The sequence below is a fragment of the Protomyctophum bolini genome (assembly GCF_963924005.1).
Source record: "Protomyctophum bolini genome assembly, chromosome: 3".
NCBI lineage: Eukaryota > Metazoa > Chordata > Actinopteri > Myctophiformes > Myctophidae > Protomyctophum > Protomyctophum bolini.
Window position 1 is genome coordinate 44,405,034 of NC_137864.1, and position 27,118 is coordinate 44,432,151.

A 27,118-nucleotide genomic window follows, 5' to 3' on the forward strand; every position below is an offset into this window, starting at 1 on the left:
GACTGGGGGGGGGGTCATATTTTGACAGCAGGAATTGCCTGTCATAATTTGACCCCCCAGTACTAGGATGTATTAGGATGTTGATATTCATATTAGGATGTAGTACCCCCCCCCCCCCAGAGAGGACGTATAGGGCCTTAGTCCTACTCCTCCTCCCAGCCAACACTCCCCACTGACAGGTAGTTTTTTGGCTAATATCTTAGCGGAACGTAGCTGATCTTCAAGCTCACAGCGTATCGTGATCTAGATCTCCAATTTCCGCCTAACATTTGCCCCAGAATAGGAACATCGAGGTTCATATGGTTTAATGAGAGAATTCCTCAATTAGGAAACACCGGAGAAGACGACATTATAGCAGGAGGAGGAGTGTCATGGGAGCAAATTAACTTAAAAAACAAACAACAACCGAGTAATTAGTTCTGCCCAACTAGTCTTCCCCGAGTGGCCAGAGCGGGCCGGTCGTATAAAGCCATCGATTCTGTCACACCATGTGAGAGGAGGAAATCCCATGGGACATGGCTTTCAATAACGCCACATTGTTCTTTTTTATTCTTAATCAACACTGGCCCATCACTGCTGTCCCTCCCTCAGTCCCTGTACAATTAGAGGCCACATGCAGACGGCAGGCTACAGCCATGATAAGTGTGTGGTGTTGAAGAGCTGAAGGGATGAAGGCAATGGTGCGTTCTAGGTTTTTTTTTCGGGGGGCATACGATGGATCATTCCTTGCACGACATGCACACGTATCTAGGCTGTACGCTCGCGCGTGGTCAATGGATGAAATGTTTAGCAGACGGTATATGCTTTTTCCCAGGAATTTAGTTCATTCAGTTAGATCGTAAATGTTGCAGAGACTAATATTTTAATGGCAATGTGTTCATTTTCAACGACTCAACGAGGCAATCTTGTTTTAAATGTAGAGTGGCCAATTATGTTTACCCTTTTTCTCCAAATTTGGCCGTGCCAATCAACCCTCCCCACACATTTCTGTTGCTGCTGTTGTTGTTGTACCCTACTCTACTGCCTCAATGCCAGTGAGAAGCCCCCACCGGGGCTAATTCCTATACTCATCCTGCTCACATGTACCAGGCTGGGGTGGCACCTGACGTAGCGAAAAATATTGCCCACCCCAATCGACTTCAATCACTCTAATGCGGCCAATTGTGTTCTTGGATGCTTATTTGGCCATGCAAAAACAATTGTGGTGGTGGTGGTGGGCAGTGCAGGTACTTTACCCAAGCGCTACTCATTTTATTTTCAACAAAAGTAATTTAATTTCTGAATAGGCATTTCATTTATGATAAAGTTTAGTGTGTACAGTACAATGCTTTGACGGAAATGCTTCATATTGTCATGGACATTCTTGGTGTCAAAGAATTGAAGTGAACAAAGAATTGTGATGCACACTGTCTGCAACTCAAAGGGCAACGATGCAGTCAGCCATCATAGCCACAGGGATGTAGAATAATCCAAAGTACATTTTGGACAGGAACCTCCAGACATAAGCCAAACCTAGTGGGCAAATCCTCCCTCTCTCCAGTGACATGACCTTTCATATTAAGGCCCCAGTCATTCCCATTACGGTGCTAAATGTCACCAAATGTCACATCGGGGGCCTCTCAGCAGTCTGGCTGAGTAATGCCATGACTTACAAACGGTGTCTTGCACCAAATTATAGCAGAAGTAAAACGCACATGAGCAGCAGCGTAACCTGTCGTGAGCTTGTAGATCAGCTATTTTGGGGGTCGAGGCACCGGCAGCATGCAACTATGCATAAATCGTGTTTTAGTGGTGAACACAGACATGCGGCACAATAAAAAAGTGCTGGCGGGAATGTGGTGAACAGATCGGTAACCGTACGCATATCCTTTGGACATGTACAAAAGACATTAATGACATTAACCCATTCTGAACGGGAACCCATTTTGGTGTCGGCATCATGTCATGCTTTAGCTATTGAAAAATAGCAGATCTACAAGCTCATAGCGCGCCACCGAGTGGCGCGCTACGAGCTTGTAGGTCTGCTATTTTTTTTTTAAACGACTGAAGAACGACTGACATTTTTTAGAATCTGATCTCGGGTCAGAATGGGTTAATCAGACCAGTGTGTGTCCAGTGGAAACCGCGTATGAATCTGATCTCAGTTCAGAATGGGTTAATGACATTAACAGTGTTTGACACTCGGATACCACAAGATTTCAAGACATCTATTCTAGGAGTGGTGCCGACTGGGTTTGAAGGTAGGAAAAAGAGGTACCTCCTCCAGATATTAACAGCAGCCAAAAAGACTGTTACAATAAATTGACTAGGAAAACACCCTCCAACCCACGAACAATGGCTGAATAAAGTAAAACAAATTAGAGACATGGAAGAAATTACTTCTTTGGTGAGGCTACAAAATGAGCAATTTATTAAGAAATGGACACCCTTCGCACGCATCGAGATTACCAAGATGTATTTCTACAAAGAGATTATGAATGTTTAATGTGGTATGATTGTACAATATGAGGGTAGATGCGCATTTATAGAAATATGTATGGTACGTTCTGTAACTCGCATATACTATTTATCATTCTCTTTGATTGATGGACCCCCCTTCCCTTCTTTCCTTTTCTTTTCTTTCCCTTTCATGTCCGGTGACTGAACTACTCGATAAGATGTTGTCTTTCACGTTTACATTTGTTCACGTTATTATTATTATTGTTAGTATTATTATTTATGCTTATTATTATTTTTCAAATGTGTTACTTTTAATGTTGCTGCTGTCTCCTTGGGGAGACAATAATAATAATACATTTTATTTCTAAGGCGCCTTTCAGGGCACTCAAGGTTGCCGCACAGGTTAAAAACAGTACTAGAACACAGTTAAAGGCAGAACAAAACTAGGACACAATTCACAATGTGAATTACTGTAAGTGTTAAATAATAATAATAGTAATAACTATAGTCCCATAGTAATCATTGTTATGGAGTGTTGGAGTAACTCCCCGTCTCTCCAGTTCTTGAGTAAACAGAAAATGTAACTTAAAAAAAAAAAAAAAAAAAACATACTTACGCCAACCACTCTAAACAAAATGCCCTCTTTGCTTATATTGTTAACAAAAGCTGTGGGTTTTTTGTTTTGTTTTTTGTTTTCATTAATCAGGGCCTATACTGCCAGTGCACTGAGAACTGCTGGGAATTCATTTGGGGAATCAAAAGGTAGGCTAATTTCATGCTGGACACAGAGTAGAGAGACCTTAGTGTAGTCCTTAAGGGTTAGAACACAGACGTAAATGAGAGCGTTAACATTATGCATTTATGCATCTCTAATGCCAACTTCCCAGAGAGGGAAGAGAATCACATACTTCTCATGTAAAGGCGTCAGTGCAGCAAATAGACTGTCCTCCATTCATGCAGCTTAGAGGCAGTGATTCAGAGTGGAATGTGTCCCGGAGCCTGACTGCATAAAAACACAGTTTTATAGAGACTATTTTCTTAAGTTGAGCCCTGCTCTATTCAGAATTGGGGTCGGGTTCACAGCTTAGCCTCCATTTGAGACTTTGGCCTGCAGAGACCAGAAGAGTTTTCACACTTTCAGCCAAGCCAGGAATTTCAAGTGGTTTCTTGTAAAACTGGGATTCCCCAACCTTTGCATGGCCAAGGACACCCTATAGCCATAGTCCAGCGCACAGCCTGCACAGGGGGGAGCATTTTTTTTCTTTCTTTCTTTCTCCTGAGGGCCATTCTATACTGACTTTGATAAAGTGCAAGTGAAGGTCCACACATTGGACAATTGAATTGAAATCCGGCTGCCCAGTAGCTACAAAATACTTTACTTTGTTGGCCACTGAGCAGCTCCACAGGAGTGGTTGGGGGTTAAGTGCCTTGCTCATTGCTCAAGGGCACGTCAACGGTAGGTGTTGAGCGAGGGCGTGAGTTGTAAAATGTTGCTCATTTTTACTTCCTTGCCCAGAGTTAACCCAGAAATCATATAGTGATAGTATCAAAATCACTTATGTTATGTTTTGGATATTAGAAAATACCACACACACACACACACACACACACACACACACACACACACACACACACACACACACACGCGCGCAAACGCACACACACACTATAAATTATGATGATTATCATTAATATGAAATTATAACTAATTCCATTCTTCACTAATTTGGATCTATTCATTAACCGGATTGAACCACATCTCCTGCCATGGAGTGTTGTGTGATAAAGCAATTTAGCTGCTGCTTTTTCTTCTATGTTCTGTTCCTGTGGGCGCATGCGTGCGTGAGCATGTGAGCGCGTGTATGAGCATGTGCGTGATCATGCGTTCAGCAATGTCAAGCAAGAAGCTGTGCAGGGGGAGAAAAATCACATCCCACTGTAATTATGAGAAATGACAGAAGCTTCCATCCTCACCTCTGAGGAGACATTACACCACCGTCTGTCTCCGTCGAGAGAGAGAGAGAGAGAGAGAGAGAGAGAGAGAGAGAGAGAGAGAGAGAGAGAGAGAGAGAGAGAGAGAGAGAGAGAGAGCGAGCAATGAGATAAGAGCCGGAAAAAGAGAGAGGATAAGTGGTCATTCGTAATAATAGTCATTCTCATCATTCAGAGGCCTACCCTGGGGTGTGTAAGTCATATGGGTTGCAGCTGTCACGACCAGAGGAAGCTGCAGGGAAAAAAATCTAAGAAAAATAGCTTTTCTTTGACATACAGAGCTACTTTTCACATTGTGCTGCTATATGGGCAGATGTGAAAGTGCTCTACAGAGGCCACCTGCGATTCCAATTCGGAATCGGCGTTGATTGGATGTTGCGTTTATGGTATAGAGGCCTATGGCAGGGTATTTTTGGGTGAGAAATGGACTCCAGTAGGCTATACATGCAGGCAAACAGTATAGGCTATTAAATGTGTTTTATGAATATGATGTATTGCCATGTTTTAGTTCTTGCTTAATGTAAATCGCTCTGGATTAGGAGCGTCTGCTAAATGCCTATAAGTTGTCTAATATCAAGACCCTGCTTGACCCTGAAGTAAAAGTAGTTTAAAAATATATATATAATGCATCATTCCTTTGAAAATAGCGGATCTACAAGCTAGTTTTCAAATATAAAATGTATAAACAATCTTTGAAAACAAGATAACTATGTACATGCTCACAATGCGTCACATGGCAGCACGTTGTGAACTTGCCGATCTGCTATTTTCAATTATGTCCAGGGCTGAAGTGGTTAAATGTAGGTTTTGTCATAATAATCTACAAACTAATTGCAAAATGTTCTAATAATTGTAAAAGTACAATATTTGTATCTGAGATGTAGTGGAGCAGAAGACTAGAGTATTGAAAATTGGAAGTACTCCAATAAAGTGAAAGAGAAAAAAATCAGTACATGGTCTTGGTTAAAGGACCACTTCACCACTTTTCAACCTATCTTTATTTAATTGGTCCTCACTAATAATCATGATAAAATAGCACATTCTTTTCTACTCATGTAGAACTCGTGTTGTCATGGTTACCTGCTGGGACAACCTGGGCTGTTGAGTACGGTACTTAAGTACAATTTTAAGGGAATTCCAATTTTCAATACTAATTACTTCTACTCCGCTATATTTCAGATCTAAATTGTACTTTAGTTACTAGTATACTTTGTAGATTTTGAATATTATTACAACCACTGGAGGCCTTTGCTATGTTTCACCAGTCTCAGGGGGGCCTCCGAGCTCCGACTGACCGCCGGGCGTCAGTCAACGCCCCGCCATGCACCCTTGGCTGGCTCTCTCTCTCTCTCTCTCTCTCTCTCGCTGCCTGGCCACGATGTTAAGTTACACCTACAGTGGAGTCCCGTATCTTTGTTCCTCAATCTCCTGTTAATAACCTGGGTAAAATGTGCAGCATTGGTAGGTAAAGAGGAGACACTTTATTGTGAGGGACGACATGATGAGGAGAGGTGCAGGTGTTGCTGCGTAATTGCAGAGAGTAATGGCTGCACGCGATATTGAATCAATATACAATATAATATATGCATCAATATACTCAACAGAATATTTATGTCATAGTTATTAGCATAAAAATCTATTTACACTTTAACTGCCTTGTCACACATTTTGGGGGGGAACAATAACAATTGTGAAAAATTGTGGAACAATTTGGAATAATTGTTAACAACATGTACATCTTCTCTTATTTGGTCTCTACAAAACCTGTCAGATGGGGATCTGCAGCACACAGGTGCTATAGTGCACTATACTTATATTGTTCTGGTCCCTCCATCAATACCAACCCAAGGTACACTATACTTCTACTCTGCCACAACGTTATGCTGTGTTCACACGGGCAAAAGATACAAAGATGCAAAGCTACACAGTGTATTTGTATTTGTAGCATTAAGCATCAGGAGGATCCCTTTAGCAGCAGGTGCTTGATTATTAGCACAACCACTATAAACGTCCAACACATAATACAATGAATTACTCACCAAATGCTGCAGGTTCCAAGTAAATCCAAAGTAGCCTACAATTGTTTAAGTGACGGATGCATGGTTTTCATATTGTAAATATGGTCGCTAACATGGTTAAGGGACGGCATGATGACTGAGGAGAGGTGTTGTTGTTGCTGCGTAATTGTCGAGAGTAATGGCCGCACGCGATATTGAACAGTTTTGATTTTATTTGATATTTGTATCAATACTCCTGTATCAAAAAAATTATTGTCATAGGTATAGTTCTCCATTGCATATTTGCAGTATTGATACTTTTACTTAAGTAAAACAATGGAGTACTTTTTCCACCACTGGTGGGTCGATGGTGGATGTTGTAACAGCCAGGCTTGCAAGGCCCTCCATTGTTCCAATCAGTACCAAACTTGGCACAAACCCTGCTCAGGGGCTGCCATGAGACTTGTCAGTGTGCAGCACAGCACACTTTGGACTTACCCGTAAACTGGGCCAAACGCTGGCCTTTCACGCTTAAAAAAAAAGGAGCTCTGTTCAGTTGTCAACAGTGGTTATACTGAGGTTTGGGTAATACCAGGAGGACTCTCGACACCAGAAAGTGTATAAGATTTGAAACAGGACCAGTGTTGACGGTCTTAACGGACAGACGGAACCAAATCGAGGATGAGAGGCTTTGTAGTCGTAGCAGTGTTTCTGTTTCGCTGCTGTGAAATGAGTGAGGTGATCACAGAGAAGAGCTGTCAGCCTGATATGTGTGAACTGCTGACGACGATCGAATCCATGGAAGCCAGACTGAAGACTACAGAGCAGCAGGTGGCCATTCTACAGACAGGGAATGAAGGTATGTTTTATTTATTTATTGAAGGGAATGAACACTGCTGCTATAGTATACAAATGCAGTGTTGTCTGTTTGTTTGTTTTTCAGATACATACAGTAGGCCTATAGATACAGTATATTGTGTCTTGTCTTGTTATGTTGACGTGAGTAACCTACTTCTGTGACGACAGAAATATTGCAGAACTGTAGACGCAGCTTACTAATGCTGCTATAGTGTTTTCTGCATAGACTGCCTCATGCCTTGTTTTACACTCATGCCTTTTTATCTTGCCATTAATTAGGCTATATGACATGGTGATGTGGATACTTGCTGAAGGCTTCTTATTTGTAGTAGTATTTTATTTTATTTTAATCTTCGTTTTTTTATTATTGTCATTGCATGTTGCTGTGACAGTATTTTTTGTTTTCTCAACAGTAAACAAACAACATATACAGTATAGTGTATACATCGTATCTGCGCATTTCTAAAGTGACTACCCGTTAATTGAATGACCTCTAAGACCTTTTTAATACTAACTCTAAAATAAAATAAAGTAAAAAGGCCATTACCGTGTCGAAAGTAATCAACAAGCTATCTTATAAAAAATGGTCAAACATTGACCAAATTGTCAAATAAGAAACATTTTTGAAAATACATCTTCTAATGTAGACTGACCGACTATTATGTGGAACCGAGTAAAACTGAATGAAGCTTCAATAACTTCTACAATTCCAAGTGCTTGTCAGGGTGGGGGATGGGGACGGAGGGGGTCGGTCCACAGTTCAATTTTTTGGCCGCGACCCCATGCGACTGGGAACCCCTGAAATAATCATATGAAAATGTTTTATCTCCCATTTTGGAAATGTTTTCCATGCAGACCAGACACTGACTGAAGAGCGACAGCAGACCAGATTACAGAGCAGACTTGACAACTTACAGACCAGCTACAACAACCGGACTGGAGACCGAGACCAGTTACAGACCAGATACAACGACATAGCCGAAGAGCGTGACCAGTTGAGGACCAGTTTTGACCAGTTGCAGAAAAGATGTAACCGTGTAACCGAAGAGCGAGACAACCTGAAGAGGAGGCTGTGTGGTCAGTGATTACTACGTTTTCTTCATTATTATATCATGCCGTCATTCATTTGAGCAAATGAAAAATGAAAACAGTTCCCTTACATATTTTGTTGTTGTTGTTGTTAGAATCAGACGGCTTTAAACTGGATGGCGATCAGTGTTATTACATCTCTACTGAGAAGAAACCCTGGGAGGAGAGCCGACAGTACTGCAGAGACAGACAATCAAACCTGATGGTCATCAACAGCAAAGAAAAACAGGTGTGTGTGTGTGTGTGTGTGTGTGTGCGTGCGTGTGGATTTGTGTGTGCACATGTATGTGTTATGTGTGTGTGAGAGAGATGTATAGCTAACAAGCAGCATTTCTGTCCAGGACATTGTTGAGCGTATCAACCAGTGGGTGTGGCTGGGTTTGACTGACAGAGAGGAAGAAGGATCATTTAAGTGGGTGGATGGAACGCCGCTGAGCACACCAACGTGAGACTACACTTACCTTCACTCTCTTGTTCATTTCAACAAAAAAATAAGTATAATTCACATTGATTTGCTTCGTTTTGCTATTAAAAGGCATGAATAATGACCTACACCACACTAGGATGTGTATTGTGTACTGTATTCACCTGTTCCTATATTACTGTGCAGTTATCATTATTATTTGAGGTCATGAATACAAACTAAAATATTGATAGTGAAAGCCATCCATGTACAGGTACAATATATAGATATACAATATAGGCCTACCTGATCAGAATTGACAAACACTGTTTGTGTTATTTGCAGTTAGAATATCTATGGACGTTTTCAGAATACTAGAGCCGCATTATAATACATGAAATGGTGCTCTTTCTCCAGGTACTGGGCCCCTGGTGAGCCCGATAACTTTGGAGATGGAGACTGTGTTACTTTTATTAATGCCGCTCGCAAAGAGGAGGGCAGAGGCTGGCATGATGCATCGTGTTTTCATCCAACTAAACAATGGATCTGTGAAAGAATTCTCTAGTCTAGTCAATGGGCATGGGCCTTCAACAGGGGGTCCTCAGAGCAGTTCTCTTGTCTAGTCAATGGGCATGGGCCTTCAACAGGGGGTCCTCAGAGCAGTTCTCTTGTCTAGTCAATGGGCATGGGCCTTCAACAGGGGGTCCTCAGAGCTACTACAGGGGGGCGCTAAATATTTGTGTGATAGGAATATAGGATATAGGGGGGGGGGGGATCATAGACATCATTGCTATGTATAGTGTTCTATTTATGGGGTCTCCAAATCTCTCCACCTCATTAGTAGAATTACATTTTCTGGTCAGGATACCAATTTCGTCCAGTCAGGAGAGAGAACTCTCATATTAGTATTGAGAAATATAATTGGAAGTGCATGGGACACATGCTGATAAATGATATTTTTGGGGTTCTCTCTCCTGATGAATTTGTAACCCACCTGATAATGTATTTTCTGTTTACTAAAGAGCTGGAGAACAAACACTCGCATAGCAATGATTACTATAAAGAGATTAAACTTTTTTTTTAGCAATAACCTTTTGTTTTAACCAAAAATATCAATTACACTACCTTAAAACTACCTGTTCCATGATATTACCATGCTTCATGTACATGAATAAAGTGTCTCATTCTTAAAACGCTACTGGAGAAGTTTTTACGCATCTATGGTATTTCTTATCATTTCTCACCATCTTGCACTTTATTTTCCATTTTACTTTCTTGTAATGTTATTTCAAGTTTTTCAATTTTCTTTTTAATATTTGTTCTTTTTATGTTTCCTGGTGATCTTATCTCTTGAATGAAAAGCATGTTGAGCTATATTACACCATGTTAGATGTTGGCTACAGCAGATCTTGGTCAAACACTGGCCTTTCATCAATACGTCATACGGTATGACTCATACCAAGTATGAGGGTTTGAGACGGGACCAGTGTTGACAGACAGTAGGGGCCAGACAGAACAAATAGAGAATGAGAGTCTTTGTAATTGTATACCAGTGTTTCTGTCGCGCTGTTGTCAGGAACAGCAGAGGAAACTGAGAATCCCCAGTGAGACAGATGCAGGGAGGTATGAAATAAGTGAGAAGAACATATCACAGACAGACAGGACCTGTCTGCCCCAATTGTGTGAAATGATGAGGAAGATGGAAGCCATATAATGCAGGCTGAAGGCTATACACAGCTGCCAGATATAAGTGAACATGCAAGCTGTTTTTAGGTGACATTTAATCAGAAATCACTCTTGTGTGAAGTGAGGGGCATGTTAATGTTCTCATGTCCGCCGTGACATTTTTTATATATTTATTACGAGATGTATTTATAAGACAACACAGCATAATTATCGCTTTGTCGCTTTGTATTTTTTTGTTGTGTTGCTCACATGCACGGTCTTTGACGTCATCACGCATGTCGGAGGAAGCAGAGTGCCAGAAGCGTCACTGAAGTCCCAACAACGTTGTAGTTTTGTATCTTTGCATCCGACTATAATGCAGGAACTGACTAATTGGCAGACTTCAAATCAGGTGTGCATGTGGGGTGAAAACTATCCCCTCGTAATAGTGTATTTCTCCTATATCAGTAGGTTTGCGATACAGATCTCTTGCAAATAGTGAAAACATGATACAATGAATGTGCAGCTTGACGGCTGTTTTCGCTATAGTTAGTATAGAGTTATAGAATCAACATAGAATCCCTGCCTGACAGCAATGATATTAAATGCTAGTGCACCCAGGCCTTCATGTGGTGTAGAGATAAAACACTCGCCAATCACCACAGAAGCCCGGGGTTCAAGTCCCAGCAGTGGTCCCTCCAGCTTGGCTGGGAGCACCAATCAATACATCGGCCAGTTTTTTTGTGTTTGGGGAAGCTGGTAGGGGATTGTGTCCTTGTTGCTTCACTGGCATCTCTGACCTGTTGGTCGGCCAGGCGGGCAAACCTCCATGAGCACTAAGCCTATAATTCATCAAGAGCAGCTGAGAATAACAGACCTACAAGCTCACAACGCGGTCTGTTTCTCAGTGGATTTATCATCTAGGAAGGTTAAAAAAACAAATTGAGCCCCTCGCAAAATTGCGGGCACATTTTGTGAGAGCCACATGGCCACCTTTAACAACCTACAGTATATACCGTAGGGCAAATTTGCCAAAATATTGAATCACAAATGACATCGTACATTTGCAGAGCACAGGCGAAGCCAGTGGATACATAAAGAATCCTTGACTGGAGATTAAAAATAACCTAGTGCCATCATTTGCATCTCAATAAAAAGTCCCAACATAGCAACATTTCAATCTCAATGTGCAAGCCAGCAAATCAAAATAACTAAGTTGTTGACTGGGTCAGCTTCATTTTCCCCCACACAATTCCTGGAGTCGTATGCTTGTATGTGCTGTATATTTTAGACTTGTCAGGCTTTCATTCCTCTTGTGTGTGTCTTTGCCATGGAATTACAATAGTGTATGTAAGCATTCAGAGTCACTTTGGATGAAAGGGGCCCGCGTGCATCTTTGATCTGATGCCACAATTGACATACAGAGAAAGGAAACGTCTGCATTGATATCCTTGCTGTTGTATGTCCATATTCTAGCTGTTCAAGTTTTTAACAGAAGTTAATGCCCAGCTACTTCATCATACTGCAGTGTCTACAAGCTCACAATGTGTAGACACGTGGCACGTTAAGAGCTCTTAGATGTTTGAAAAATGGTGTGTGTGTGTGTGTGTTGTTTTTATTTTTATTTTTGAGACAACCAAAAGTATTAGCCAGAGCTTGTGACTGAATAACTACATTGGATTAATTGGAGCACAGGTTATTTTTATAACATATTTTTATAACAGCTTTTGGTTTTGGACATACAAGGTTTCCAGCTGACAGCGACGATATTCAAACTATTTCAGATGTAGTCAGCTCCTGACCACCCTCAAAATGACAGGCAGCGTAGCGTGACAGAGAGGACCTAGTACCTACTCACACTGGCCCTCATTCAGGCCTGTCACAAGCAGCGGACCAGCAAACTAAATTCTAGTGTAAGCGATCATAAAGGAAAAAGTCTATTTCACTTTGCCCTCCACAGCAACAATATTTTCTCATAAACGAGTTGGCCCATGATAAAACATTCATGCCCAGAGGGACAGAGAGTATAGCCTCTCCCTATGAGTTCTTAAACAGACACGGTGAGCACATTTATGAAGGGGGTACGAAATATTCATACAATTGTCTAGGCTATAGCAGAAAATCAATAGAGAGATTATAGCAGGGACATGTTGAAAAGACAATTTCCAGTTGTGTAACCTGTGTTGTGATGTGTTGTTACAACATTTAATGTTGCAAGTTGATATTTTTATTTTGTTAAGTGTGTTTTGTTTAAAGTAATTCTATATGTTCTGTAATTATGCGTGGTCACATTAAGAACAGTGTATATCAGTATAATGTGACCAGTAGCAGTAGTCATGTGATCACCTGCAACCAGGAAGTAAATTCAGTTTAGCACATGGCTTATGAGGCTGTGTATTGTTTGTGATATCCAGCAACATCTACCTGTATCATTTTGATAGCATCGTGTCGTGGGTACGTACTGTAGCTAGTGAAGTAGTTATTACATGTTTATGAAGATTTTCGACATATTGTGGATTTAGCTTATGTTTATTTGTACGTTTGTACGTGTTTATGTTATTAAACCTGTCAACCAAAGGTGGACAGAGTGCTCAACTCAAGTGAAACTAAACTAAGGATATTTATTCATTACCCATAAACAATGGCTCTGCAACCAAGGTCCCGAGCGATTGTTTGGCAACCATTGCCCTATATTAGCTTTAAAACAGCTGGTCCCAATAACGTGTTTTTTGGATGCCAGCAGTGAGCTTGTAGATCGGTAATTTCCGCCGAACGGTCGCCCCACAGAATGTTGGGTGTTCATGAGGTTACAATGCTGTCACAGACAGACATTGATTTAAGGCCTCAATTGCCTCCGTGGAGGCCTTATTTAGGCAAGCTATCTGTCTCCGACTAGAAACTCTAAAAGGTTATTTAACTGCTCAAGCCATTTTGGTCGGTCTTAAAGGTTATTTAGCTGTCCAGCAGCCACGGCAGGAATAGATGGAGGCAACAAAAGAGCACTGATGTTATCTGTTTGACATGACTATCGAGCAGTGGTGGAAAGTAACTAAATACATTTACTCAAGTACTGTATTCAAGTGCAATTTGGAGGTGTTTATGCTGCACTTGAGTATTTCAAATTTTCAATGCTTTATGCTTCTTACTCAGAGGCAAGTATTGTAAGTTTCACCTGCACTGCAATTATTTGAAAACTTAAAAGCGTTTTTTTAGATTCTTAAAACCAAAGCCCTATTTCATACTTTGTCTATTTGAAAAAAGGCAATATGTGAGCTCACAGGCAGCACGTCACATCATGATGCATTGTGAGCTTGTAGATCCGTTATTACTTAAAAAAAACATTTCTTTTAAACATTTGTATACTTTTACTTTGGTACTATGAGTAAATTTCTACCCCAGCATTATTTTTGTACTTTTACTATGGCCTTTAGCCCTTTTTTTGTGGTATTGCTACTTTTACTTAAGTAAAACAAAATAAATACTTCTTCCACAATTGCTATCAATTTCTCCGGCTTGTTTGCAGGGAGCCATTTCTGTGCCTGCATGCCTCGTCCTACCTCCCACGTCGACAGAGGCCTTTACCTGCTGTGATGGCAGAGCCTGATTGGGTGATCATCAGTATGAGATGGTAAACATGGCGATTATGATAACACCACCATTTGCAGGGATCACCTTTTGATGGGGGACACGCTGTGAAATCACAGCAATCCTCTTCATTAGGGTTGTCATTTATACAGGCCAGCGGTACTATTAGGCCATTACCTGACCTTGGCTTGAGCGTTGACGAGATAATGTTGCTCCTCAACTCATGCAGGGTGCCAAAACAGGAAGAAGTCCCAGACCAAAGCAAGACTCCATTAATCTAATATAGATCAAAGCACATGGTTCCCAAAAGTGTGGTACAGGGGACCCACTGAGGGAACCATGTGCTTTGATCTATATTAGATTAATGGAGTCTTGCTTTGGTCTGCATGGGAGGCGTTATTGTCATATCTGAAACATTAATTTTGACTAGAAGAACTGTATTTATTATAGATAACTAATGTACAGATCCAGTCTACCTATTAAATGTTAAAATGGCCACTTGTACTTTTCAAAGGATTTCAATATATCTGGAATATAATTTTGACTAGGATAAATTAAGATATCTTGAAATACAATTTCTACTATAGTAATAATGTTATAGTTGATATCTTTAATTACATTTATGACTAGTGAGAATGGCATTTGGACTAGGAGAAACGTCTCTCTCTACTCCTATCTAAATAAATCATAAAATGGCAAAAATGATGTAAGCATTAAAGGGACACTTCACCCTTTTTGCAAAAAAAATATGTTAACTGGTTCATGGCCAAGGACGTGTTTTTTGACGTGCTATCAACAAATCCCTCAAGGCCAAGGACGTTGTGGACGTGGTAGACAATAATTCAATTTTTTTTAAATAAAATTATCATTTTTTTTCGATTTTTTTGCATTTTATTTTTTATTTTTATGTAATCTACTAAAAACCGGCCGAAATCCGCGCGATCGTGCACTATCGTGCACGCGCGCCGTCTCTATGTGAATCGCGGCAAAAAAATCGGACATTTTGAGATCTTCTGGGCCTTTTTTGAGCTTAATTTGAGTAAAATAAGAAAGAGCTAATGCTAGTTTAGCAATGCGGAAGAGTCAGGGTATCTTCTGAGATGTCAAACTTTCACTTGTTGTTTACACCCTTGAACAGGAAGTCTAACGGCATTTTCAGCATAATGGTGCGTTCCCGCCATCTGGTGGCAGTTTTGGGTGTTACAGTTAAACTGCCGGATTATATATATATAATTTATTTAGACCGCTGTTTTTTCTTTTTGCATGAAAATGACGAATTAAGAAATGGGGCATTGGCCAGCTTTGGCGACTTTTTGAATGGCAATCGAAAAATGTGAGATATGACCACAATGGCATGAAATATCTCATTTTCAAGCTGCATGTCTCTACTTCACAATGAAAGAAAAATTATGATTCTAGCATATTCCATTGTTTAGTAATAAGCATTTTAATACACCTTGGTTTTCAGTGAACAGTGAAACCAAGTTGTACTAAAATGCTTATAAGTCAACGAAGGAACATGCTAGAGTCATAATTCCTTTTTCATTGTGAAGTAGAGACATGCAGCTTGAAAATGAGATATTTCATGCCATTGTGGTCATATCTCACATTTTTCTATTGTCATTCAAAAAGTCGCCAAATATGGCCTAAGCCACAAAAAGATGTGATTTAAGGCTGGGAATAAGAGGGTTAATGACGTTTAGAAGCTTTAGATCACTTTCCTGGGGGTATTTATGTGTGTAATATGTGGTTTTAGATATTTTAGATTGTAGCAGTGAGCCTGTTGTCTCTGATGTCATGGACACTGGTCTCACTACCTTCCTGGACTACAATTCCCATAATTCTTTGGTGCACTGCTCCTCCTTGTGGATAGGGGGGAGAGCTGTCTTACTGAGACAACATGTAGTCCAGGAAGGAAGTGAGCCCAGTGTCCATGACATCAGAGACAACAGGCTCACTGCTACAATCTAAAATATCTAAAACCACATATTACACACATAAAGACCCCCAGGAAAGTGTTCTAAAGCTTCTAAACGTCTAACATATATTTTTTTGCAAAAAGGGTGAAGTGTCCCTTTAAGTGGAAAGTTTCACAATTGGCAGAACATTCGTTGGCATTCTCAAATGCCAAAACACATGGTCCATTTTCCCTTTAATTATCCTTCCAGGCTTTGATGTGTTTACTTTCAGAGTTAATATAAAGCTGGCACAGTTTGAAATTAAGTAGGGACTTATTATTTTCCTTCCTCCAATGTATTTGATGCTGGACCTGAGAAAGCCTTTCATCCAGTCTGAGATCCTAGCTAACTCGACGGCCTCTGCCATACACCGGAAAGACTTCTGTAATACTTCTGTATAAGCCAGTGATTCCCAACCTGTGGGCCTGGGGCCACTGCTGGGCCGCGAGGATATTGCAAGTTGGGTAAGGATGCACCATAGAGTATATATACAATAGAGAAGACACCCAAGTTCTCCTCCCGTCCACTTGCATTGAGTTGCTCAGAAGCGCATGAGGCGAATCCACTCCTCCTTCCGGTTTAGGAGCAGTGTGCATTCTGGATGGATTGTCCTCAAACACATGAACGCGCGACGACCGGCGGAGTGGACGGAGCCTAGTGCGCGTTCATGTGTTTGAGGACCAAACCTTACCAAACTGCAATACCTTCTTCGGCCACTATGTCCATTGCGCTTCAGGATTTCCTCTGGGTGTCTTCTCTATTGTATAATAACTCTATGGGATGCACCCTTACCTGATTATACTTACAGAACATGTATTTTCATTTGTATTCCACGTCAGTGATGTTATTCACATTACCACCAGCCTTGGAGGACCATCTCATTGAGAGATTAATTATTAAAGGAAGACCGCAATCTATTCAGCTTGAGGATCATTGTAACATTCCATTGTAAGCTCTAAACATACTTTTATGCCCTAAAGTGCTAATGATGATGACGAGCACATCTAATTAATAAGCTTGAACTTCTTTCAGTGGAGATAATTGCATTTCATTAATTAGGCCATTTCGGATTTCCCTGCGTCAGAGTCCAAATTCACATTTTGTTTGGACATAATTGACCAAGTGCTGGAATTGGAACCACTCCAAACTTTGCCAAAAGTATGGCCTCTTAGACATAAAGTACCTCATTAATGTAGTAGCTAGCTATTGTATTCGGAGAAGAGCCTTGCTACAGCATAGCGTAGCACATGACCCTGCATTTTATGCAGAGTGGTAATAATGTCCAACACCTGTTTCGTGGCCCATATGTAGAGGCGTGTAGTCGCTAATACAGTATACTGTAGTAGCATCTAACAAGTAGCTTCTAACAAACAGTAGCATCTAACAGTCATGATTGATTCCACCAGTATAGTCTAATATGATCGCCTCGCCTCCTCTAACATGCCGGTATGTCTGACAGTATATCCTCTAACTCCATTTCCTTTAGCATTAGCTTCTATAATAGATTTCCTCTAATAGTAACCTCCAGGATAGGCTTTGGTCATAAGAGCATTCCATACGTGGCAAGTTCTCAAGCCAGAAAATGTCTTGCATGCAGAAACAAACATGGTTCATTTTTCTGTATACTAGGTATATCACTACACCGAACAATATCAGACCATGCCTGTGCCCTCAATGGAACTATAATTCAGCCGCTGTGCGTAATCGAAACATCATTAAAGTCACATTAGACACGCTGTGACATTAACACACACCGAGGCTACTTATTTGTCAATACTGTGGACTAATGGACTATAAGACATTAATCAACATGGAGCACGTTTATATACTGACATTTCAGAAATCATAAACATGCTTATTTTTCTAATTACTGCTGTGAATGAGACTTAAATAGCCCTGCTGCACAAACACTGCTGCTCCCCTTGATAATAAGGTAGGGAGGAAACACAATTAGAGTGAAGGTAAAGGCCATGAATTCAGTTCCTATGAGGCAATAACCAATCAGTTATTGTCAGCCATGAGTGGAAGTGGAACAAATTACCACAATATATAGGCTGTTACATCTGTGCTGTGACTATAACCATGCACAGACCAAGTCATCATTGTTTCCCCACTGAGCATTTTTTTTGGTCTAATAGACTTCTAATATTCGTCTAAAGGGCCGTCTAAAAATGCGATGAAGAAACGGCTAAAAATATTCTTAGATTAGACGTTGATTAGCGGTTGTTTAAACATCTAAGCGCTAATCAACGTCTAATCTAAGGATAGACGTCTAATAAACTTTCATTTTAGCCGTCTTTTGTTCAGTGGGTCCTTGTTCATTTGGCATATCTCATGTAAATATACTGTTGCTGTTGGGTGGAAACCTTGTATGTCCAAAACCATTATTTCAAATGATTTTGAAAATAGCCATTCTGGCAAGCTCACAACTTCACTTTCACAATTTTCACTACTTTTGGTGTGTGTCTCAGTCCGTCTCATAGGAGGGCTGTGGACAGTTCAGAAACCCGTCCACCAGTGACATCAGCCGAATACTGCACCATTGGGACGAATTGGAACACCGATGGGGTCAGGGCTCTGTGCAGACCACTCCAGTTAAGTATATCGTCTATCAACAGTAAACCTCTACACCATGAAAATAGACAGTCTACAAGCTCATAGCACTTGTAGACTGGTTGTTTCCACACGACGTTCACCTTACAGTATAGGGTCGCTTGCGTTCAAAGACCCCACATGCTCCATCAGGTGTGGAATGTGTAACCGCAGCCATCCTCTTCGTTAAAGCCAGAGCAGATGCACAATGTGTTTATCTTTTAATTGGAGGCCCTGCAGATAGTCCACCACACATTAATATCACACGTACAGCACACACGTGATTCCATTACTGAACTGGTATATGTGTCCTTGTACAGCCAGAGATAAGAGTTGTTCCAATATATACCCAATACCCCGCAAAGCTGGGTAATACTGGACCCTTCCAGTGTGTAATACTGGACACACCGTGTGTGTGTGTGTGTGTGTGTGTGTGTGTGTGTGTGTGTGTGTGTGTGTGTGTGTGTGTGTGTGTGTGTGTGTGTGTGTGTGTGTGTGTGTGTGTGTGTGTGTGTGTGTGTGTGTGTGTGTGTGTGCGCGTGTGTGCGCGTGTGCGTGCGCACTTCAAGCAATCTGTCAAAGAGGAACTTGTGATAAAATACTCTTTGTCCTTCCCGAAAGCTTTCTCAAAATATGTCCTTTACAGTGTTTCAGTTACGGTAGGAGACTGAGGGTGGTCATAAGAGAGCCAGTGTTTCAGTTACGGTAGGAGACTGAGGGTGGTCATAAAATATGTCCTTTACAGTGTTTCAGTTACGGTAGGGTGGTCATAAGAGAGCCCATGCTCTGAAAAAGAGATTGGGACTGTATGTACTTCCACACAGTTCTTTCAAAAGCTGGTGCTGGACCAAAACTCAACTCAAGAAGAGAATTTCCACACACAGACACACACATAGCGTAATGCTGCTTTCTCTCATGCGTTATTTTAAAATAGTGTAGTGTAGTGTAATACGTTTTTCACACTTTTTGACCATATCCGTGGTCATCATATGGACATATCTAACAATAGATGCCAAAATGGGGAATTTTTTTTTTTTGTTTATTTTATTTTAAAATTCCATAAAAATCTAATTTGTATTACTTCCTTTGAACGCAAATGTGCTAAGTGATGACGTGTCGAAGCCCTCATGAATAAAATGTAATCTTGATTTCATTCACCTGGTTGATTCCTATTGCTCCACGGTCCTCCCAACACAGCTGGTGTTGATTACAGAACTACTAGTTGTTAACCTCATTCAAGATGACATTCAGACAGCGTATGCATTACTCATTTTAAATCTTAAAACTTAATCAGCATGCTAAAATACGTATCTGAAATTTACATTATAGGTTAGAAATAAGCGACGTAGCAAACTAGAGCTGGCCAACTGTCTGACTTGTATAGCAGATAAGCACCGACCCATTGCCTGATTGCTTAGAAGAAACGTACAGCCTTCACACCGTTTCAGACCGAAACTTCAAAATAAAATGCCCCAAAAAGTCATTTCACTACGTCTTTAAACAACAATCAAATGTTTGTGCTCACGCAAGGGCTTCATCAGGACCTGCAGGTGCCAATAATATGTCTCATTGTATTTTAGTTTCATACAGTCAGCAGCAGCACACACATCGTCGCTGTCGAGCAGAAACCTCTTATTCTTTGTTTTTGAATTTGAATCCTGGAAAGCAACAGTTTTGACCATAAATGATGTTTCCACCCGGCAGACAATATAATTGAGAAATGAACCCGCTCAGACAGTTTCCGTGGCCTCAGAAGTTTGCAGGAGACTCACAATGATCGTAAAGTAGGTGAAACTAAAGGCAGAGAGGATAGAAATCGAACCCAAATGGATGCAGAATGTATAATGTCTCTGCTAGAACACCCCATTCAGCCATATCCATAAACAATGTGAGCTTATAATGAACCAACTGACTATACATACAGTCATATAATGAGACTGAAGAGAGAGAACATAAAACGGGAATTATGAATTGTATTGCCGTCACAACATGGCCATGAGAGAGAGGGGGACATTTTGATTACGAACAATAAAGTGGTTTAACCAGCCCTACAATTAGTTATTTCACACAAACAAAACGATCACTGACTTGACTTCTAATTCTGCAAGTATACAAATGGAATTTGTAAACCCTGCGAGTGTGGATAAATTAACACTAAGGACCTTTTTGTCTCTGTAACCTTTAAGAAAATGGCATTATTTCATTTCAAGGGAGCTGTGCAGCATTAATATAAAAAAAAAAGAATCTAGGCTCCATTCCAAGTTGAAAGTGATCCCCCTGATATACTGCAGAATAATTTCATGCCAGTTCTCATTTGCTAGATGTTAGTGCCAGTTGCTAGTGCCAGTTGCTAGTGCTAGTGCCAGTTGCTAGTGAGAGTGCCAGTTCTCATTTGCTAGATGTTAGTGCCAGTTGCTAGTGCCAGTTGCTAGTGAGAGTGCCAGTTGCTAGTGAGAGTGCCAGTTCTCATTTGCTAGATGTTAGTGCCAGTTGCTAGTGCCAGTTGCTAGTGAGAGTGCCAGTTGCTAGTGAGAGTGCCAGTTCTCATTTGCTAGATGTTAGTGCCAGTTGCTAGTGAGAGTGCCAGTTGCTAGTGAGAGTGCCAGTTCTCATTTGCTAGATGTTAGTGCCAGTTGCTAGTGCCAGTTGCTAGTGCCAGTTGCTAGTGAGAGGGCCAGTTGCTAGTGAGAGTTGCTAGTGCCAGTTGCCAGTGCCAGTTGCTAGTGCCAGTTGCTAGTGCCAGTTGCTAGTGAGAGTTGCTAGTGCCAGTTGCTAGTGCCAGTTGCTAGTGCCAGTTGCTAGTGCCATCTCACACCGACAGCAGGATAATGCAACCAAGAAAGACACAACAGAGACATAACTTCATGCATAATATGTTGTGACAGGAAATACCAAGTACTTCAGAGCTTCTTTTGCATATAGGATGGATGGATACCCGCTCCTCTTTGCAGAACAAAAGCAGTTATACTTTAGATTTTTTTTGTTTTATGTTTGTGTGACTGCTCAGATATAGGGTGGTCTCAAACGTGATGGAATGTACTGAATAAAAGATAAGATGAAACATTAATGAGACCTAGGGGGAGATTCACTAATACCTACAGGAGAGGAGACGGAGAAGAACCCCACAATATAATAATAATAATAATAATAAAACTTTATTTGTATAGCACCTTTCATGACATGAAATGCAACTCAAAGTGCTTTACAGAGAAATGGAGGATAAAAGAAAAGCAAGGCAACAACATTAAAAACAAGCAGTAATGCAATACAGTGAGGACATGAATAACAAAAATAAAAAAATAAAAGATCAATTAAAAGCAATGTTGTAGAAGTGGGTCTTGAGCTGAGCTTTAAAAATGTCTACAGAGGCTGCCTGACGAAGGTACAGTGGGAGCTTGTTCCATGCCGACGGCCCGTAGAAGCAAAAAGCTGCTTCCCCGTATTTTTTAGTTGCCATTTTTTTTGGCAAAGCGAGCAGGCCGGCAGTGGAAGACCTTAGGGGGCGGTTTGGGACATATTTAGGCAGGCAGTCATGTAGGTAGGAAGGTGCGAGACCATTGAGAGCTTTATAGACAAGTAAAATAATTTTTAAATCAATCCTAAAAACAACCGGAAGCCAGTGCAGTGATGCCAAAACTGGAGTAATATGTTCTCTCATCTTAGTTCTAGTTAAAACTCTGGCTGCTGCATTTTGGACAATATGTATGTGTGTGTATCCAATACATCTCAGAGAGAGAGAGAGAGAGAGAGAGATGCATACATATACATCCTCCTCTACACTGTCTACAACAGTGGTTCCAAAACTATTTCATGTCAAGGACCCCCAAATCGACACTCATTAGCCCGTAGACCCCCATTTAAAAATATATGCTAGGGACCCCCATAAGAGAAGATTTGTACGGCTCTAGCAGTGATTCTAAACCAGTTCAATTTCAAGGACCCCCAGTTTGACATGCATTATTATTAGACTATACGGACCCCGCATTAAATGGCATTTATATCTCTGGGACCCCAATTTATATTGTAAAATCAATGTTAATTTAACTCTCCAGCCTCTACTAAATAGTCGCTATATCGATTTTAAATCATTGTATCGTATCACCATAATGAACCAATATTGTGTCGTATCGTCAACGATGTTTCATGATTTGTATCGTATCGCTGTTAAAATATGTCATGTCGTTATATCCCTATAGTGCGCAGGTATATGGGCTCAGTGACTCCCTCAGGGGCCAAGGGAAACACAGCTGCAGCAATATTTGTTTGACCGTGGGCCTGTCCCTCTCTTAACCCATTCTGACCTGAGATCAGATTCATACGAGGTTTCCACTAGGACACACACTGATCTGATTGACCCATTCTGACCTGAGATCAGATTCTAAAAATGTCAGTCGTTCTTCGATTTAAAAAAAAATAGCAGACCTACAAGCTCGTAGCGCGCCACTCGGTGGCGCGCTATGAGCTTGTAGATCTGCTATTTTTCAATAGCTAAAGCATAACTTGATGCTAACACCAAAATGGGTGCCCGGTCAGAATGGGTTAACCACGAGGCAGCTATGAGAACATAATATCAAGTGGCATATCAAATCAAATAAAAACCCTGTGACATTACATAAAAATGTCCCAGCACTGAACTGCTGCAGACATCATAGAATGTCAGGAACGGATTCTTCTGGGAGTTCTGGTATGTGCCGAGTAGATTGGATCCACATGATTCCAACAGCGTTTTACCACTGGCTCGCTTGTTTCCCAATTTCAGAAGACACCATGTTCACCAACAGACTGTTTGAGTTATGAGAAAGAAATTGTTGCTCTGGGATAGGCGTCCGGGTGGCGCGGGGCCGATGGCTCCTGCCCACGGCCGTGGTGCGGAGAGACTGCGGGATCGATTCCTCATCATGGGCGATCCAACAAACACAAATGGTCGTGCTTGTGGGTGGGAAGCCGGCAGGGGAGGGGAGTTTCACTGCATGGCGTTAGACGCTTCTAGTAGCCTACTATACAAAAACATGGCAGAAATTGGCAAAAGACTAAATTGTGGAGAAAAAGGAAACAAATAAATAATTGCAAAATATTTGCTCTGGTTGTGAGTATAAGATCTGAGCAACCCCTCGGCGGCATCGCTGTAAAGTAGGCCTGCCATGCACCCTCCCAACACCCCCGATGTCTGTCTCCTCCACATTAAACCCATTATCCCCTGATCCAATATTATCCATGATCCTCTTGATCCCGCAGCAGATACCTCAGTCCTCAGTCAGCACCTCAGTCAAACGTACAGGACTCTCTCTCTCTCTCTCTCTCTCTGAAGTGTGTGGGGGTTCAGCTGAGGACAGCGCCGCGCTGCTGAACACCCCAATAAAAGTAAAAGTTCCTCCGTTGAAGCATGCTTTGCGTTATTGTCTCACACTCCACATATGCCATGCCTGATTTATAGGGCCTTTGTTATGGTCACATATTTGACAGTTCAGAGCCATATAAGCGGCATGTCACCTCTATGGAAGCAAACGGAGTGGTGCGTACGTGTCCGGTTGCAGTGCTTTGATGCGACACTTTCAATGAGAGTTCAGCATTGGAACTACAGTATATGCCCTACAACTACAACAAAGTCAAAGTGTAAGGAAAGAAACGTATTTGTCTCAAAAGTAAAATCAGCCTACATGACTTTGGGAGATAAAGAATTACCTCGTGAACAGATGCAATATCACTTATTATCACCGATATACCTATTTATCGGTTCTCCGTTGCTTATTTTACAACAGAGAACACATAGTTAAAAAAATAGGAATTAAAAAATTCCAAAAAGATAGCACATCCAAAAATTAAACAATCGAGGGACAAGGTACTCACATTTCCATTTATTTTTATTGGCACACACCAAAAAGGAACGTTCTATATATATATATCTAAAAGAACGGCTATGCAGCCTTCATCAGAGCATTCACATCAAGTGAATTCAAGTCAATTTATACAAAAAGGGTCAGAGTTCACCTACAGCTGAAATCTCAAGTTTAATCAACAGGGTCCAATCACAAACTGATTTGAATAAACATTTTGAGGCATAGTATAATATCTCAGTTACACATCCAGGCATTAAAGCCAATCTTAACCCAGAAAGCATTTGAAGCTATAGTCATCATTCAGTCCATTGGGGGTGTCATAGTATTGAGTGTGTATATATATCCACTGCATTTCTCTTTGGGCTATAGTCTCTTTAGAATATCACCCCCTCTGCTGGGCATCTCCATTCTCTCAATCCCACAGAATTTTAATGAAGAAGGTGAACCATGGTTTGCTTCAGCATAATGTTTTGCAATGGCATAATCCATATTTCCTGTACGGATTGCAGTTTTGTGTTCTGATATTCTCTGCTTGAGGAGTCGTTTAGTTTGCCCTACGTATGCCAGACCACAAGGACATAGTAACATGTAAATCACGTGTGTCGATTTGCAATTAATGAATTGACGAATAGGAATTTTCTTTCCAGTGTGGGAATGATTGAGTGATTTCTTGTCTGATGTGTTGTTGCAGCAGGCACACATGCCACATCTGTACATTTCCGTTCTTGTCAGCCATGTGGTCTTTTTCTGAAACATATTTTTGTACATGACTGTACCTTTGATTATGGGTGCCCTCCTGAATGCAACAAGGGGTTGGGATTTACAAAGGTCCTTCAATGTTGGCTCTGCTTGGAGCACATGCACATTATTAGAATAGAACATTGTATGGCTTTCTGAATAGATTTTGAGGAATAACCTCTGTCATAGGTCTGTCCAGAGTAGAAGAGAAAGGAGTTATCCACTTAAAGCACTTTAACTTCACTTAAACGTTGCAGCGCGTCACAACGCAGCACCTTGTAAGCTTGTCGCTCAGCTATATTCAGTGAAAGCTTTCCCCACAATAAGAGAAGAGACTATAGAGTCCTGAGGGAGTCCGATCAACCAATTATGTGGTTTTAGTGGTTTGATGGTTTGAGTATGAAGGACCCCAATGGAAACGAGCCAAAAGGCTCTTGTATTGAACAGTACTTTCATGTGCTCTTTTTATTCTCAAACTGTTCAAATAAAAAAAAAACAACAACAAATAAAAACTATACATCATGCTATGAGGTTCTAGAATACAGCTGCTATGGGGTTCTAGAATACAGCTGCTATGGGGTTCTAGAATACAGCTGCTATGGGGGTCTAGAATACAGCTGCTATGGGGGTCTAGAATACAGCTGCTATGGGGGTCTAGAATACAGCTGCTATGGGGTTCTAGAATACAGCTGCTATGGGGTTCTAGAATACAGCTGCTATGGGGTTCTAGAATACAGCTGCTATGGGGTTCTAGAATACAGCTGCTATGGGGGTCTAGAATACAGCTGCTATGGGGGTCTAGAATACAGCTGCTATGGGGTTCTAGAATACAGCTGCTATGGAGGTCTAGAATACAGCTGCTATGGGGTTCTAGAATACAGCTGCTATTGGGTTCTAGAATACAGCTGCTATGGGGTTCTAGAATACAGCTGCTATGGGGTTCTAGAATACAGCTGCTATGGGGGTCTAGAATACAGCTGCTATGGGGGTCTAGAATACAGCTGCTATGGGGTTCTAGAATACAGCTGCTATGGAGGTCTAGAATACAGCTGCTATGGGGTTCTAGAATACAGCTGCTATGGGGGTCTAGAATACACCTGGGTTCTAGAATACACCTGGGTTCTAGAATACAGCTGTTATGGGGTTCTAGAATACAGCTGGGTTCTAGAATACAGGTGCTATTGGGTTCTAGAATACAGCTGCTATGGGGTTCTAGAATACAGCTGCTATGGGGTTCTAGAATACAGCTATGGGGTTCTAGAATACAGCTGCTATGGGGTTCTAGAATACAGGAGCTATGGTTATAATACAGCTTCTATGGGGTTCTAGAATACAGGAGCTATGGGGCTCTATAGAATACAGCTGCTATGGGGCTTGCGTGGGTGAGTTGATAAAAGATTAGTAAACTAAACGCAGGTCCAGTTTGGGGACACGGTGGTCTTTGTGACGGGTCGGGCACTGATTTGTTCCTCGCTCTCCCTCTGATGCTCAGCCAGGGCCATCTGCTGCTGAAGCACAGCACACGTACTTCCTCCTGCCTGCGCGCAAGGACGTACGTGTGTGTGTGTGTGTGTGTGTGTGTGTGTATGTGTGTGTGTGTGTGTGTGTGCGTGTGCGTGTGCGTGTGCGTGTGTCTGTTTGTGTGTGTGTGTGTGTGTGTGTGTACACACACGCGTAAGTAAGTGTGCAAGTCACACACACTTACTGCCACGTGACCGCACTTGTGTCTTTACGTGTGTGTGTGTGTGTGTGTGTACTGTGTATGTGTGTGCGTGCGCATGTGTGTAAGCCTGCGTGCTTGCGTGCACTTGCCAGTGCCCGTGCATGCGTATGTTATTGTGTGTGCGTGTGTGTGTGTGTGTGTGTGTGTGTGTCCGCACGAGTGGCAGCTGGGAGAAAAGTCACACAGATGCGTGTGTGTGTGTGTGTGTGTGTGTGTGTGTGTGTGGGTCTCCACTTTAGTGT

At 41.4% G+C, this 27,118-nt stretch overlaps 1 protein-coding gene across 1 annotated transcript; it reads left to right on the forward strand.

The window, feature by feature from the left end:
* Window positions 1-7,109: 7,109 nt before the first annotated feature.
* On the forward strand, window positions 7,110-9,343 carry LOC308312465 (uncharacterized protein; the record flags this gene model as incomplete). Its single annotated transcript, XM_080759072.1, has 5 exons — window positions 7,110-7,287; window positions 8,142-8,363; window positions 8,471-8,604; window positions 8,717-8,820; window positions 9,196-9,343. 5 exons carry the CDS (start codon window positions 7,110-7,112, stop codon window positions 9,341-9,343), a joined length of 786 nt encoding a protein of 261 aa, XP_080615198.1.
* Between the last annotated feature and the right edge of the window lie 17,775 nt (window positions 9,344-27,118).